The sequence below is a fragment of the Hakea prostrata genome, chromosome 4 (genome assembly GCF_041222555.1).
Source record: "Hakea prostrata isolate BN-2017 chromosome 4, UWA_Hpros_2, whole genome shotgun sequence".
Taxonomy (NCBI): domain Eukaryota; kingdom Viridiplantae; phylum Streptophyta; class Magnoliopsida; order Proteales; family Proteaceae; genus Hakea; species Hakea prostrata.
In genome coordinates this window covers 34,262,667-34,279,510 of record NC_142603.1, presented here as the reverse complement: position 1 = coordinate 34,279,510, position 16,844 = coordinate 34,262,667, and the positions used below count along the sequence as shown (strand labels likewise).

Here is a 16,844-nt window from a genome sequence, read left to right as displayed (position 1 = left end):
GCATCCTCATATCTACTAAATTGAGTTTATCTATATGATACTTTTTTATAGCCCAACACATTGCACCATAAATCATTGCTAGTCAAAAAACGGTCCTATAAAATTTTCCTTCAAGCTTTAATGGAATAAGCCGATCACACAAGACCTTGGACGTACCTCTCCACTTCATCCACCCTATTTAGATGTTCATGGAAGTAATTCAGTTAAAGTTATCTATTTTTCTCGGGTCATTGGCATAGTTGAAGCGGTTAGGCAATAAAGAGGTGCCTAAGGCATTGTCGAGGCGAGTATGGCGATATAAGTGTGCATGCCCCTTCCCCCTTCATTTCTTTTTTTACATAGTTAGACCATACCTGGGGGGTCGAGCTTCTTATCTTTTGGAGTTCTATTTTTGAACCATTTTTATTGGATTCTAATAGGAAATATTTTCTTGTCGATGAACAAAATCTTAAGTAAATGAAATATCAAATATAAAATAATCTCTTATATGATATTTGGCATAAATAAAATGCCAAATTTTGTACCCACCCTAATTAAACTAGTGCAAGGCAGCCTACAGTAAGGCACCAACCGTATAGGCCCCTGTAAATCAGCCTGGACACCTAAGCAGTGCATTGGTGAGGACTAGGCAACGCCTTGACAAATATGGTTATTGGGCTAAATATTTCAAGGAATTAAATTAGTTGCAAGCTAAATATCAATTAAAGGGCAAGGGCAACTTAGGAACTAAAAAGGTTAGGTAAGTCATGCAAGTCCCCAGTTGGTTAAAAGCAAATGAGAGTCTGGCTTGTAGGGGGTATTTATAGGAGTTCACCTAGAGCAAAATTTGGATTTACTAGATTTTGAACCATGCCTTTACAACAGATTTCATCCATCAAAGCTCATATCGCAAAATACAAAACCCCCTCCCACCACCACCACAACACCCCCCCCCCCAAAAAAAAAAAAAAGAATAAGAAAACCACAACAAGTATGAGTGAAATTATCCCAAGTAGACCAAGTAATCGGAACAAGGTTGAGCCCCCTATAATTGGGCCCGAAACCCATACCCAAAAGGCCCAATATAAAGCTGGCTGGATGCCCCTGGGGTATTTTGGTCATTTTTCAGGCCTTTTGGGGCTCAAGAATGATCTCACTAAAAACCCATTGATCCAAAGGTCATGGATCTATCTTTATTTTCTTATTGGGATTACTGTTTGTGAGTTATAACAGAGTCACAATCTACGTAAGACTCTGAGTTAAGAGTTCAACTTTCAAAAAAAGGCCTCCTTCTCAGAGTTCGTCATTTGAACCCTTTAAGGCATGGTTGTCAAGGCAACAAGGCGAGGCAAGGCAATAGAGGGGAATGAAAACCAAGGCGACACCAAGTTGCCTTGATCCAAAGATGAGCCTACACGTCTAGGCGGCTGCCAAGGCGCGCCTATGCAGAAGCTTTGACAACCATGCTTCAAGGTATCTTATGTAAGACTCTAGTTAGGGTTTCTTTAAGAGTCCTTTTTTATTAATTGGTCGAGTTCTTTCGTTATTAAGTAGTTGAGTCCTCTCGTTATTAACTAGTTGAGTCCTTTGTAAAGGGAATCCTCCATAGATAAGGTGCCCAGTTTGAGTCTTTAGTCAAATTGCCTAAGTTGTAAGACTATAAAAGCCTGCCCCTCCCCCATTATTGGGGGCGCTGAATTAATAAAGAATCTGAACTTGAGGGAATGGAATCGCAGTCTAACTAGGAGGCCCATGGTAGAATTTGAGAGTTCTATGCAATTATTCTTCATCTTCTTCCAGCTTGCAGCAGTCCAAGATTTTTAAACTTATAGCAGCTTTCAAGTGTCCTTCCCCATCAAGCACAACCCAGCCCCTTGCCTACCCTTAGCCACCCCTCCCAAACCCTAAACCCATAACCCTAATGCCCTTATCACCCCCCCCCTTTATACTTTTCAGAAATTTTTCTACAATACGGGTTTTACCTAGGCCTAAAATTCAACGGCAATCTAACCATTGGATCCCTCCCAAACTTTGGGAACATCATTCCCTTAACCCTAGTGACCAACGCTCCCAATTTCAGCCCAATCGGACCAACCCAGACCCTAGTCTAACCCTAACCCTAGTTCCACCGAGACTCTCATAACTACCAAAAAACCCTAAACCTTTTCAGGATTAGCATCCCCACCACTTCTCCTCCACTCAATGCCAAGAATCCCAAACCCTATAGCACTCTTCAAACACATCCTAATCCATCCAGGACTGACATAAACTTATTAGACTTAGACCTGAAATAATAAAACAATCTAACTACAGACCCTTCCAAAGCGCAATTGAAACACTACAGCCATGGTTGTCAAGGCAGCAAGGCCACCAAAGCGATTGGGACTCTGCCAGGGCGATTAGGCGACAAAGCAACACCTAGGAGGCAATAAGGCAACCAAAGTGGTTGGGTCAAAAATTTTCAATACAATTATTTTCTATAATAAGCTAAACAAATATTCAATAATCACAATCATCCCCAAAAAAAAAGCATTCAAGAATCATAATTATGAAAAATTATTCAAAAAAAGAACACAAACATAAGTTCATCTCATCAAACCATGGTTGTCAAAGCGTCCGCCTAGGCATTTACTAATTCATTGATTCTTAATGTTGAGTATGGCTTATGCTTCACATTTGTTGCTAACGGGCACAGGGGGTCTCGCTCCCCAGTGAGCGGGCAGGGGTCCGGGCCGCCCCGGAGCAAAAAATAGGTTCTGTCACCTTGGGCCTTGAAGTTCCTTGCAAATTAGGCGTCAATTAAGTGGTTGAAAAACCGCTTTGTCGCCTAGACAAATGCTTTGACAACCATGCCTACAGCAGCATCCTTTTAGCCCTAACTTATATATTCAGCTCTGAAGTCCAAAACAGCAGCAGCCGAACCTTGGTATCACCGATCCCAAGCTGCAAGCCCCCTTATACGTAAACCTAATCCCACATCTGAAACTGAAGTACAGCAAGGAGTTAGCCTTATCCACACAGTAGTTTGAGTAAAACAGCTGCTGTTCACTGAGGTTTCAACCCAAACAGCAAGGGTTTAAACCATAATTTGCTGCTGGTTCTAATTAAGAGGATCCTGGAAGGCTAACCCTGACCTTGTGTTACATCACCTGGTCTAAAACCAGTTCTTGCCTAGATCCTGGTTGCTGGCCCTCAATCCATTGAGGCACATCAATACATGTCTTTAACTATGTCTTTGTATTTACTCGACACATTTCTCTTCTCTAGTACTTGCCAGGTTAACTCTCTAGGGACTCCACCATAGGCTTTTCCTGTAATCAATAAAGACCACAAAATGATCCTTGTTACAATCTCTAAACCTTTCCAAAAGTCCCCTATATCTGGCAAAGTGTGAGACAGATAAATGAGAGAGCCAAACAGTCCTTGATATCAGCCCTTATCTATTGGTCCTCCATCATTTTTGTTAAATGAGTGTTTGGTCCAACAATTGCATCCCAAATTTCCAGGGTCAGGTAAGAGATCATTTGTGTACTTTCTTCACACAGAAAAAGAGAGAACGAGACCTTGATCAAAATGATTAATCTTGATCCCAAGAAATTCTCAAAGCTTCTCCAGACCTTTAACTTTAAAATATGCCCCCTAACAGGCTTCTAGTTTGCCTACTACATCATCACTCCTAGTGTTGACTGTCATCCATGTAGGCCATCAAAACGTAATATGTTTCTTTGTATTATGTCCCCCCATTAGATATACATCTAACAATGGGACAATAAGAGGCATCTCTTCACTTATAGACTCCCCCTACCAGGGAACATGTTCATAGGTTGAGAAATTAGCCCCAAATTCCCGAGCAATGACACTAATTTCCTGGTAGATGGGTGATAGCACATGTACCCCTTCTAGGTGGCACAGTAACCCAACAAAATGCTGTTTTGCATCAAGTTTGCCACTAAAATGATGATTTCAAGCAAAAACAAACCAAATACCTTAGGATTTACTAGTTTTCATTAGGAAGACCTAATGATGTAACCATAGTGCGACATTTCGGCGAAACATATCACATCCCACCTAGCTAAACTACCGAAACTGCAAAATTTCGGCAATTTGTCACAAAATTTGGAAATGCTTCAATGGAATTTTTCCCCCTCCACCCAGTTTTAAAGGGTATTTAGGGTCATTTTGGGCTGGTTCTTTGGTGTCTAGCCTAATTTGAGGCCAATAAACATTCTAGGAGTGTTATTTTTTCCTGAAAGCTAACCTAAAGTGGTGTTCTTGATCGGCACATGCCCAATTGTACGCAGGTGAAACTGGAAGTCTAGAACATCAATTTAAACCAATGTAAATATGCAAATAATGCAGGAGAACATAGAGAGCTTCATTAAACAGCAAGAAAAAAGAAAACAACTAAAATTCATTCTACAAGTAGTCAAGTATATATCATGTACAACTACACAAGTGTAGGCAAGTACATAGTCATCCCATCATCTCAATACCAAGTATTGTGCCTAAGTGGATCAATGACTTGTTTTTGGCAAGGTCGAAATTTCACCCAAATGAAGCGAAATGTCGACCTTGTGCTGCCTTTTATAATCATATCCTCGAAGATATATCGCCTAGAAATTGACACAAACAATCAATTGGCGATTTTTGAGATTTCTCATTTTCGACCTAGGTTTCATCTTGCCACTTAGAGAAACATCAAAATATCGCCAATTTTCACTAAAATTTGGGTGATTTTTTGTAGTACGGATGTAACCCAAATTCTAGGGATATGGCACTTGATCAATTTACCCTAAAATTAGGGTTAATCCAGGACAACCAATGACTAACAACTGCAGTTGAGGATTATGTGGGATGGAATAGGTGACGATTAGGGTTTCAACAATCACTAAGATGGGATAGAAATTGGGTTGGTTAGGGTTTCAGGAAGAGATATGGAGAGAGTTTGATTAACAAAACCTAGATGGGATGGGGTGAATTAGGAAAGGGCTAGGGTAAATTAAGGTTTTAACAAAACCCAAGATGGGATGTTTATTTGGTAATAGGATCACCCTAGGTAGGATTGGGTGGGAAAGGGAATCCTACAGTTGGGTCAAGGGAGGGTTTAGGGATGAATGGATAAGGCTATGGGGGTGTTTTAAGGCTCTTGGCTGATCTTGAATGGGTTCTTGAATTCTTGAATGGATCTTGGAAACTACTACTTCTTTCTTGATCTTTCTTCTTTCTTTCTTTCTTTCTTTCTTTATTTATTCTTTCTTTCGTTTCTTTTCCTTTTCTTTCTTTCTTCTTTTCTGACTTTCTTTTCTGCCCCGAGATCAAGAAAGGGAAGGCAATGGAGGGGAGAGGTGGGGCTTGCTGCCGCAATGGCTAGGATGAAGGAGAAGGGTGGGGGCTTACTGCTACAAGATTCATATAAGGGGGGAGGGGGCCATGATGGAGTACAGAAGGGGATTTGGGTTGGCGAGAGGGTTGGGATGGAACTTGTGGGGGAAAGACTGACTTCTGAATTTGAGTTGAAGAGGACTGACACTAAGCTCACAAAAATGAAGAACCATGCTGAATAACTCAATTCCTCAACCCACGTCGTGGCTAGCTTCCCACGACTCCAAGTCTTGAATTATTATTAATCTTTAACTGAATTGTGGGGCCTTTAAATAGCAGTACACTTGGAGGGAAAGACTTGGATTCAATCAAGGAAACTAAATTGGACTCACCTAGGGACTTCTCCTTAGTAGGATCCCCTTTACAACTCAACAAATAAGTAACCACTAAAAAGGAATCTTGAAAAGAAAAAGGGAAAAAAAAACTACTTTCAAAATTAATACATAATTATCCAAAAGGAATATTACTTTAAAATTGATTCCAATTGGGACTCCATCTCTGAGTAGGATTCTAAATACTAGCCCAATTAAAAAAAAAAAAAAGTGGATATGGACTCATAAAAAAGTTGGAAAAATTACTGGACCATTTTAGAGTTCAAAAGGGGTGGGAAAGAGACCAAACTACCCCTTGTAGAGTTCGGCCAGCTCACTTGGTGCGCCAATAGGCTTGGTTCTTGGGGCCAATTACCTGGTTCGAGAATGGGGGTAGGCCTTGCTTACATCACCAAATTTCCAAATCACACAATCCAATTATCAATTTCAGCCCATATTTGGGTCTACGTACCATTTACCCTTCCCTACACTCAATCCAAACCCTCACCCCTAATTCCTACCAAATACTCCAAATCCCCAGTTCTTCAGTTTTACAACTCCCTAACCCAGATTTTCCCAATTTGAGTTTGGTTCTGATTGGATCCTGGAAGAACTGGCTCCTAGTTGATCCTCTATCAACCTAGCACTACATTGACCAGCCTGTTATATCACATTCATCAAAAAGGAAATTGAAAAGGAAGATGTTCAATCAATGGCAATTGGCAAATATCCTAATCGTTATAGGCATTGCACCTAGCTCAACTGGCTCTGAGAATAAAACAAATGAAATCACTTCTGAACCATCTGTAGACTTTATGTTTAAAAAGAAAGAAGCTCATCATTTGATTCTAACGACAACAAATTCTGTCAAAGTTACTCCAGACGAAGATATCTTTTTAGACATCAAAAAGAATAAATATTTTACTGCACTTAAGGTTTTTAGCAACATTTTACCATGTTAAGATTCATGAAGTTATTAGATTTAAGAATATCACAACTTCATGAAGTTATAATTTCCACCTTCCACTAAAAATCCAGTTTCTGTTCATGAACTAGGGGTAGACCTTCTATCCTTCAGTAATTTGATCTTTTAACAATTTTTATACACATGGGATCTTTTGCTTATTTATGCATGAAATATTTAAAAGATGAGACTCAAATATACACACATTTACTGTAATAATATTTGACAAAAATTAAGTGCCTACAGGGACAAATGACACTTATATAGTGACTGTCATGGTTTGCTCAGTTTCCACAAGTGAACTCATGTAAGTGTTTTGCTCAAAATGTTTGGACATTTGGTCAAAACTGCTCGAAAACAAGTCAAATCCAACTACAGCTCTTAACTCATTTCAGTTTTCTACCAAACCGAGAAATCTGTAGGTTTAGCTTTTAGATTGGTTCCAACCGAGCTCTTATTCCATTGTAGCAACTATATTGGTGTTCAAACATCACGAGACGAAGAAATTTTCATTCTTCTAAGATTCCAGTATCCAAAGGGAAAACATCCTAGCCTGTTTTTTCCAATTATGTTTTCCTTTTTCCTTTTTCTTTTGTTGTTTACCCACCCCTCCCCATCAACGTACACGTGTTTCTTCAATAAAGAAACATAAGTCATGGACTAAGAGTTTCTCTACCCATAAAGGACGGCTCACCCACCATCCTATGGTTGACAAACCACCTCTAGGGTTTTAGCATGTTCCAAATACCATCCTGACACCTATTCCTGCCCCATGGTGGAGGAGACAATCATTCCAAAATTTAAATCAAGAGAGCAACCATTTCTATCGATTTCCAGACTTGAAAGACAAATCCAGCTGTTAAAACTAATAGTTGATTCTTCTGAACAAGGAGCCCCAATGGTGGATTTATATAGGAATATTACATCTCTATGAGGCTCAAGACAATCTTCTTTCCTCATTTTTCTTTCTAACAATCTCCTCTTGCTATTTCTAAGTTGTGTTTCAGATATTTTTGAGCCACAGAGAATATTTCCATTTCTTTTCTTTCTCTTTTTTTCCCCCCACTAATGCAGTAAAATACCTAATTTCCATTTTGTTTTGAGGTATAAGTCTAAAAATTCCCCCGTATATCATTTTGTGATCAGCATCCTTATCCTGTGTCACCAATATATTAAGAGGAAGAATACCATGGCATGTGTCGGAAATAGTTAAACAATTAAAAGAACTGAACTGCAAAAAAAAAAAAAACAGTAATAGAAACAATAATAAGAATCTACTAATAAAATCATCAAAGCAACAGCCAGTTTGAAAACCTAAAGAACGTATCTTATGAATAGCTGATGGTCTAGAATGTAGAGCACAAACTTTAAAGGAACATCTTGTATATTTCAGACCACTATAGAGTACAGACACAAAAGTAGAATATATTCAATGCCACAAAGTAATTCGCCTTTTAGCCAGGAAGTTTAAACTACAGTAGTAATCCTCAAAGAAAAACAAAAATAATTTCACCAATAATTAGCTAAAAACATATTTATACAACCATTGAAGCAATGGGCCATTTAACAAGAATTTCTATTAGTTTTTACTTTTAGATTAGCAAAGGCAGAATGGAAGGAAGTTGGGCATACTCAACATCCCAACACATAATTATGTCATCTATCTCCACAAAGATAAAGAAAGATAGAGAAGTACCCTGCGTAAGGTTTCAACCGCAGTCTCTACATGTTCTTCCACTGCAAGTCCTCCTGCAATGCGATCTTCGAGATCTTCATAGACCCCTTCATCATCTTCTTCAGGTAATGGGGAGGCATTTAGATCCATTGGGAAAATCATTCAACATCGACCATGCCACGTTTGCCAATAGGGAGATATGTTTGAGTTGATCAAGGTACCTTGATTATTTCTAGAGCACTTAATCAACAGAAACATTGACCTACCACCTATTGAAGAAAAGAAGAAAATTTGTTTCTTTGTAAGACATTCCTATATAATTAAGAATTATGGAACTGTACATTTCAATAACATAAACAGCAACATCCAGAATAAATAAAAATTGCAAAAACATAAAATGCATCAACTTTGATAAATGTAACACAAACTTATTAGCTACATGCAACAAATGAAGTTGATACTATCACATTTTCTTTGTAACCATTAGGGGTTGAAAAAGTTGTGCAAAATTCACATAGTTTTGGGACAATGCTTCTGAAGGGGCTCTGGACCAACTGTGATCAGGATATGTTTTGCAAGTTTGGACAATTGTTTCCCATTGTAAATATAGCTTACAACAGTCCAAAATTACAAGGACAAGGAAAAAACCATACTAGAAATAGAGGTCACAAGCACTTTACGGCTATATCCCAACCTAAAATAAACAAATTAGATTGCTTGATCCATCCATTCCAAAAAGCATACAGTCTCTTTTAGTACGTGCACCAAAACAATTTAACAAGGACCTATCCGCCGCTTTTTTGGCTATGCAAACAGTGTGAAAAGATACTTGTTCCTCTTGCTTCATTAATTTCTTAATTAAATAAAATTGACTAGGCTTTTCAAGTAATTCAAATCTAGATTCAAGCTTCAAAAACACTGGAACAAATTTCCACCGTTTCCTTTGTCCAATTTGATTGCAGAAATTGTTTCTGTTAGTCTGTACCCCACATTTTTCCACCTCAAGTTGCAAAGTATCAAGTTACACATATAATCCTGCACAATGTCATCAACCATATGGCAAGGTTGTCAAAGCTTCCGCCCTGTTGCCTAGGCCCATTTTTGGGTCAAAGCAACCTGGTGTCACCTTGCTTGGTGTCGCCTTGGTTTTCATTGCCCTCTATCGCCTAGCCTCACCTTGACAACCATGGCATATGGTCAACATACTGCGTTAATCAGTCAATGACCCGATCATTCCTTAGAAATGCTCACAGTTGAACCATTACTAATTAATCAGCCTATAATTTGAACCCTCCAAGGTTTCTTATAGAGGATACCTAATATCATGCACTACCCATATAGCCATATTCATCAGATTGGTGAAGCTCTAGGAATCAGATTTAGAGTTAGCTAATGAAAAAGAATGAATGGAGCCATATGACATGAAAATCAAGTTGACAAGCAAGCCCCAACCAACAACCAAAAGGGAAGTTACATACTAAATTATAATTAAAAATAAACATTCCATACAATCTCCATATATTGCATAATTGTTGTTGCTTCCATTTAACCTCAAACACTTTCAATTTTCAAATAAGCAGGTAGCAACAGTATCTCATCAAGTAGACTGTTCATTAGGCTACATGCAAAAAACATCAAGAAAGATGTCCGAAATTCCAACATGAAGAAGGATGTAGCTAGCAGGAAGCAACACTATCTCATCAAGTAGACTGATCTTGAATTCATGAGGCTACATGCAAAAAACATCAAGAAAGATGTCCAAAATTCCAACACGAAGGACGTAGTGAGCAGGAGGAAGAAAATACCAACGATTACCACATTTCTATTACTCATAGGCTCATCAAGTGGGCTAATCTAGAATTCATGAGACTACATGCATTAATCATTCTGAAAGGTTTCCAGAATTTGACACTGGATGGCAAAACTGCAGCACGGGTAAGGAATGTACAAACCCATCTCAATACTCTATTGCTGACCATACAGGCAAAGATATTAGACAGGCACCATGCCTTGGATTTCCTTTGATGTGTTGGGTAAGGCTCCGATATATCTTTTGGGTTGTTTTTAACTTTTGGCCCTCCATGCTTGAGATACCAAAAAAAAAAAAAAAAAAAAAAAAAAAAACCAGCAGCAGGTTTACTAGTACGACTTCGAAGCTCCTAAGTGTCAAACCCAACATGCAAGTATGACCAACTTAAAATAGGATTAGTTGAGAATCAACATCCATAAGACGGATCAATTAGCTCATTACTGAAGGCCTGAGCATTTCTGGACTGAAATTTTCTTTTAATTAATTACATAAAAGATTGCATTTCCTATCAACTTTCGGGAAATCAAATAAGCAAGGTTGAAGCTTGGAGATCCTATGTGCCCCAGTTTTTATGTTATCATTAATGTTCTAAAGTTAAAATCGTATTAGGTCGCTAGTGATGCACAACTAAAATAAAGTCAATAGACGTTTCACAAAAAATCAAATTTATTACACATTTGCACGACTGCCCTAGGTACGAGCTGAAGTCATAAAACCCAACTGCAAAAATCTTCCACATAAACTTTCAGACAAAAACTTTGTACTCTTGTTCCCTTGCCAGCCCTTTTGAATGAAAGGATTGGTTACCAAAAAATGTTACAGACAAACACATACAAAAATATAATCTTAAATAACCACCGAAGATGGGACAGCGAGAATTTTAATTCAAAAGAAAAATAGCTTGGTTTACAGTTCTACAACAACGAATAATAGCACTTGATCGATCAAATTGATTGCAACAACAGACTAAAGGTGTACTATGGCTGTGTTCCGTTCAAACAATCGATGGACATACAGAAAGCTGCAGAGAGAAGAGACAAGAGAAACGATAAAAGGAAAGGGAAAACCCACTTACCTCAATCAATAACAATCCAAAATTTGGTCAAGTATCAGAAAACCTAGACTAGCCTTGCGCTGGGAAAGAAAGTAGTGCGGAGCAACGGAGGGGAGAAGGTAGAGGAAAGCAGAGGAAAACGAGATCCCCTGGGGAAGTTATTTGGAGAAAGAAATCGGGCTCACGAGTCGGTGGCTTTATGCAGACTAGGTCACGAGCATTATCACACACGTCAGACAGGCCGTGATGCGATTTTATCTCTCTTATTTCTTTTCTTTTTTCTAAATATTTTTTATCTATTTATCTATTTATTTTGAGAGTTTTTTTTTTTTTTTTCGGTGGGAAATTACATTAAGGCAAGCGGGCACACACCTTCGGTACTATTCCTTAATGTACCTGTTATTAGTTATTAAAGGTGTAAATGGATAACTAAAATTTGCTTCTAAATTTGCATCAGCATCCTTTAAGGGTATCTAAACCTGTTTGGTTACTAATAGAATACAGATATGATAATACCCTTTCTTATTACGTTATTTATTTAGATTTAATTTTTTTATTTTATAAATTTTTTACTTATGATACAAGACTAATTTTCTAGATTTTCTACTAAAATAGCTACCAAAGTTGTTAAATTCTTTTCAAGCCTAGCTTTCACAAATAAGATGGTAAATATGTAAATAGGTAGTCAAAATTTTGTATTCAATTTGTAGTCATGCCCATTTAAAATAATTTACTTAAGAAAATAATTATCCAATTATCATCCCAATCTGACTGAATCCACCAAAAGCCAATAGGATATATCTGAATCCGTCAGAAAATAATAGGATACGGATATAGTACTACCACTATCTAATCCAAATCCGGTCCGTTTACACCATTACATATTATGCATAATTTAGATATAAGGCAAGGCTTTACCTCTAGCTCTAAGGGAATTTGAACTTTAACTTCTTCTGCAAAAATGTTGGTCATTTGCCAAGTGAGTTTTCCCTCGGGCTTCTCTTTTTAGATATTTTATCTATATTTTGCAATCAAAACTTTAGGGTAACATCAAATTTTGTTAACATATGGTGATTATTACTTTATTCCATCAAAATTTGTTAACATATGGTGACTATTTCTTTATATCATCAGATGGTTGGGATTCTTTACCCCAAAGGATAGAGGGATGTGCTCTCCCATTCTCCTTCACAACATGTTTAGGAAAATGCCCATTTTCTAGTCTACTTTGTCAGTTCTCAGAGGTGGACCCTTTCATAAATGAGTGCTTTAGAGGTGTGAGGTGAACATAATTCTCTATTCGTCAGGGTAGAGGTTCCATTAGTTGTTGTTGATCTTCACCCTCCCTTCTTTCTTTTTTTTTTTTTTTTTTTTTGTTGCTTTTTTTTTTTCTCTTTCCTCTTCTCATGAAAATCAAAACACATTTGAAGGTAAATGGGAAATTTAAAAATATAATAATGGTTAGTCATCAATTAATTATATTATTCTAGTAGTAGGGATGCAATTGATATAGAATCTAAAACATAGATGGTGTTACACAATAAAATAAATTCTTAGGGTGTAAACATAATAGTTTGTAGATTCAGGGGTATATATAATTTGTGCTTTATTTGGTATGTTTGTTCTTCAAAAGCAGTTTGGGGATAAATTGTTAAATATAAATTTGACACAAAATCAAACGTGTCAAATCATCAAAAAGTATTTAGTTTGAAAATTAACATGGATCCATGAAATTGAATGAGATTTACTAGAGATCGTTGATCTTCCAAGCCTAGAATGTAAATCCTCCGTTTGATAAGATCTCTTGAATTTCTCTATTTCTCTTTAATGATGGGAGTTAGAGAGAATAATATTATATTTGGCTTGGTGACCATAATACCTTTATATAACTACACTTAAGAGAAAGTAGTTATCTTTACTTATTAATTTAACCCGTTATAAAAATTAGTAATTATATTCAACTTTCATAAAAATCCGCAACCATGTTTTGGGTCTCTAAACATAGGAAGTCCATAAATAATGATGCATTATTAACCCAAATAACTAAACTAATCACTTTAACTAGGTTATCATGTGTTATAGTTGATCGTAACCAAACCGGGTTGATATGGACCGACTAGGTTCAATGTGGTTCAACCAAGTGTGGTCGGACCACAAACGACTGATACGCTTGCCATTGTAGAATTCAACTACCTTCCAAAGACTTTGAAATAGAGTCACGATCAAATATGTAATGATTAAAAGACTATGGCAAGAAAGAGTTTTCATTAAAGAGTCCTAATTGGATTCGATGACCTAAACACAAGCAGCACATGATAGATAAACTCTATATGAAGCTAGAGAACGTTGTGTGAGTTTGAATCATACCAACTAGCTTCCTACTATTTGCAACCTTCTTTGTTCATCCAAAGTTGGGTATTTCATTAACTTGATTGTCGGAGGCGATACTCGACCAATCCGGTCGAACATGTTTTTGCAAGTTCGTTTACTTACACTGTCGAGTAGGATTTTGGAACAACAATTGGCACCAATCTATGGGAAACTTGATAAAAAAAAGCCAACATGCATACTAGATCAGGAAGATTAGTTGGGGATGATTCGAGTGAAAGTGGACAGGAGATTAATAAAGAGGATGCACCCCAAGGTAAGGGTGTTGATTCAATACGGTACCGGTAATTTAGTACGGAATTGAATTTGAAAACCTCATACCGAAACTGTACAGTACCAAAATTATACGGTACGATATGAAAAAAGCATTTCAAAAAATGGTATGGTATGAAAATGGTATAAAATCGGTATGAAAAAATGGCACAGTTCAGTATACTGTTTCGGCTTTGTTATGGTATGAAACCCATTCTTTTATTATGGAATTTTTAGCAATTCCTAAGCTGCTTCCTTATTCACCTTGGCTGAAAACTACCAATTTTTGAAGCCCTTAAATAGTTAAATGGGCACATCCATGTTTACCACATCATGTTTGAAACTTGGATTTGTTTGCTGTGAATGATGATAAATTCATAGATATGTTTGTGGCACCTGGTGCAATTGATTCCTTTGAGAATGAACACCAATCCCTTCATAAGCACTAGAAGATACTTCAGTCTTGCTTGCAGGAGTTCAAGAGCATTGCCCAGGCGCTTTGACAGAATGTATTCTATGGATAAAATTGGATTCTGTCAAAAAAGTGCTGCTGCATTTTCATTTTTTTTTCTGCTGTCTTTTCATCTTAATTCTTCACATTATCACATCTAAGTGTGTACTTTAAAGCATAGGGAAATTTGATGCAACTTTCCATTGCCAGTAAGAAAATGAAAGGCAAGTATTTTCTCAACAAACACCCTAGTAGCCCATGAGATAGATGTTGCTAGTGAGGTTGTTAATGAGAAAGAGGGCGCATGAACTGAAAACCAATATTTCTTTGTACATTTCATGAGTTGGAAGAGCCTCATCCATGAGTATTGCGTTTATAAATCTAATGCAAAATGCAAGGAAAGTAGACATCCTCAACTGCAGGAGCAACAAAAAAAAAGTGGTTTGAACAGCTAATTGGAATACAACTAGTTAATTTATTAATCAGTTTTAACAGCTCTTTGCACTTTAAAGATAAAGAAAAATTAGATTGAACAATTCGATATTGGAAAACATAGTTAATGTAGATGTTGTAGTAATTAGGTGTAAGGATTCCTCCTGCACACTAAAGGCATGGATTACACAACTTCAGACTATTTTAAAGCAGACCAAAGTAGGACCTTGTAAATTTGTTGAACAATTCTCACCCAGTAATCTTACTAAATTACAAAATTTTTATCCAAATACATTGTTATCTATCCAGCAGAATCATAAATATGACAAAGAACCAAATGAGATTACACAACTCCATGTTTTGTTGCTATGCATCCTCCCTTCCATGCTATACCAGTCCCTGCAATTTGGAATTAGAATATCATCTTTGAGTTGATACTAACCTAAGTTTCAATTACTTTCAGATGAAAACAACTACATATACTATAGAAAAATTGAACCTATAGAATATCTAATGTTATGAGTGATTTCTCCTATTTGTGAGTGTTTCTAAACTTTCCTTTTCATTGTTACTGTTCCTTACCTTCCTAATATGGAACCTGAAGAAAACCGGTCATGGAGTCATATCTAGCCAGAGGGTGAACCTCCCGACGATGATGAAGCGGTGATTGTAGATGACGTGTTGGAGACAACAATAGCAAGAACTCGTTCCCTTACTCTTGCTGGTTATGTTCTACCAGGCTGTCCCTTCAAAAAACAGACAGTAATAGAGGAATTAACTCGGATCTGGAATGTGAAATCCAGCGCTATCCTAACCCTAACCTTGACCCAGAAACCCGGTTGTTTTTAGGTTCGAAGACCCGGAGTAAAGGAAGAAGCCAACTGTGGGCCATCTCAGTAGAAGATATGAAGTTTGACTTTGAACCCATGGATGTTGATGTTGGTGTTCCAATCTTGAAAGTCTATGCAGATTTGGAAAGAAAGCTGCACCTATCTGAAGATGAGATTAGTTGAAGGACTTGGAGTATTATCTGACTTGGTTCGAAGGCATTTCTACACACTAGGTATGTCACTTGATGTGTGTGCAAAAGCCCTTGAGGTTTAGTGTTCATTTGATCATCCAATTCCCTGTTTGAACTTTGCTGACCTGATTGGTCGACTGAGCCAGTCGACCAAGCATTCGACCAATGGTGTGTTAAATCCGAGAAACTCCAATTTTAGGGTTTTTCACTCTCTATTTAAACACACTTCGTGTTTCTTAGTATCCTCTGCCTCCAAAACACTCTGAGAACGTGGGAAGACTCTTTTGAAACCTCTTCGGTGATTTCGAAGATTCCTCTGCAAGATCTGAAGCCTCTCATCTCTGATCTGTCAGTCTAAGGTTAGTATCTCTTCTGTATTGTAATTTATTCTTTCTTCGATCTTGTTCTTGACTGAGATTGGGAAGAAGATGATGCATTCTTGCAACCATCTCTTCCATGATCTCATTCTTTCTTTAGGGTTTATGATCAGCATAGAGATCTCAACCCTAATTCTTGTAAGATCCGTTTGAAACCCTAGTTCTTCTTATGGATCTAATTTCTTAGCTGACCGAATCTAATTTTCATGACGTACTTGTATTTGATTCTGATTACCTTTTTCTTGGATGAGATCTAAATCATTCCTTGTCTTTTCTTTGAGTTCCATAGTTTATTTTCATCGAATTCTAGGGTTTTCACCCAATTGGGGAAACCATGATTTTAATTTGAAGGTAATGTTTTTTTTATCATTATTAGTGCCCGATCTTTACTCCCTTAGTGTTAGAATACTATCCTATAGTTTTCCTCCAAGTTTCGTGAAGTTCTGAACCCTGTAGATTGAGTTTTGGATCAGAATTCATGTATTTGCTTTGTACTGACTCTGTTGGTCGACTGATTGGTCGACTGGGTCAGTAGACCAATCAATCGACCAATGAAGTCAGTAGCTTTGTTTTTTGCTCAGTTTGATTCGTTTGCTCTCTGATATTTTAGGCATCTTTCCTAATTTTATATCTATGATTGTTAGGGGTTTAATTGCTAAGTTTGGAGCCTCTCTCTTTGATCTTTGGATTATCTTCGACGATAATCAAGGTAAGGACAGTTATTTCATAATAACATAGATCACGTACT

At 37.3% G+C, this 16,844-nt stretch overlaps 1 protein-coding gene across 2 annotated transcripts in view; it reads right to left on the bottom strand.

The window, feature by feature from the left end:
• LOC149018720 (uncharacterized) overlaps positions 1 to 11,387 on the bottom strand; it is a 68,588-nt gene extending 57,201 nt beyond the window's left edge. For both annotated transcript variants that reach the window (XM_089152873.1, XM_089152874.1), the window contains exons 1-2: positions 11,197 to 11,387; positions 8,333 to 8,580 (exon numbers count right to left, since the gene is read on the bottom strand). In XM_089152873.1, coding sequence (XP_089008999.1) covers positions 8,333 to 8,473 — 141 coding nt within the window. In that variant the 5' untranslated portion in view covers positions 8,474 to 8,580; positions 11,197 to 11,387. The remainder of the gene's footprint in view (positions 1 to 8,332; positions 8,581 to 11,196) is intronic.
• Between the last annotated feature and the right edge of the window lie 5,457 nt (positions 11,388 to 16,844).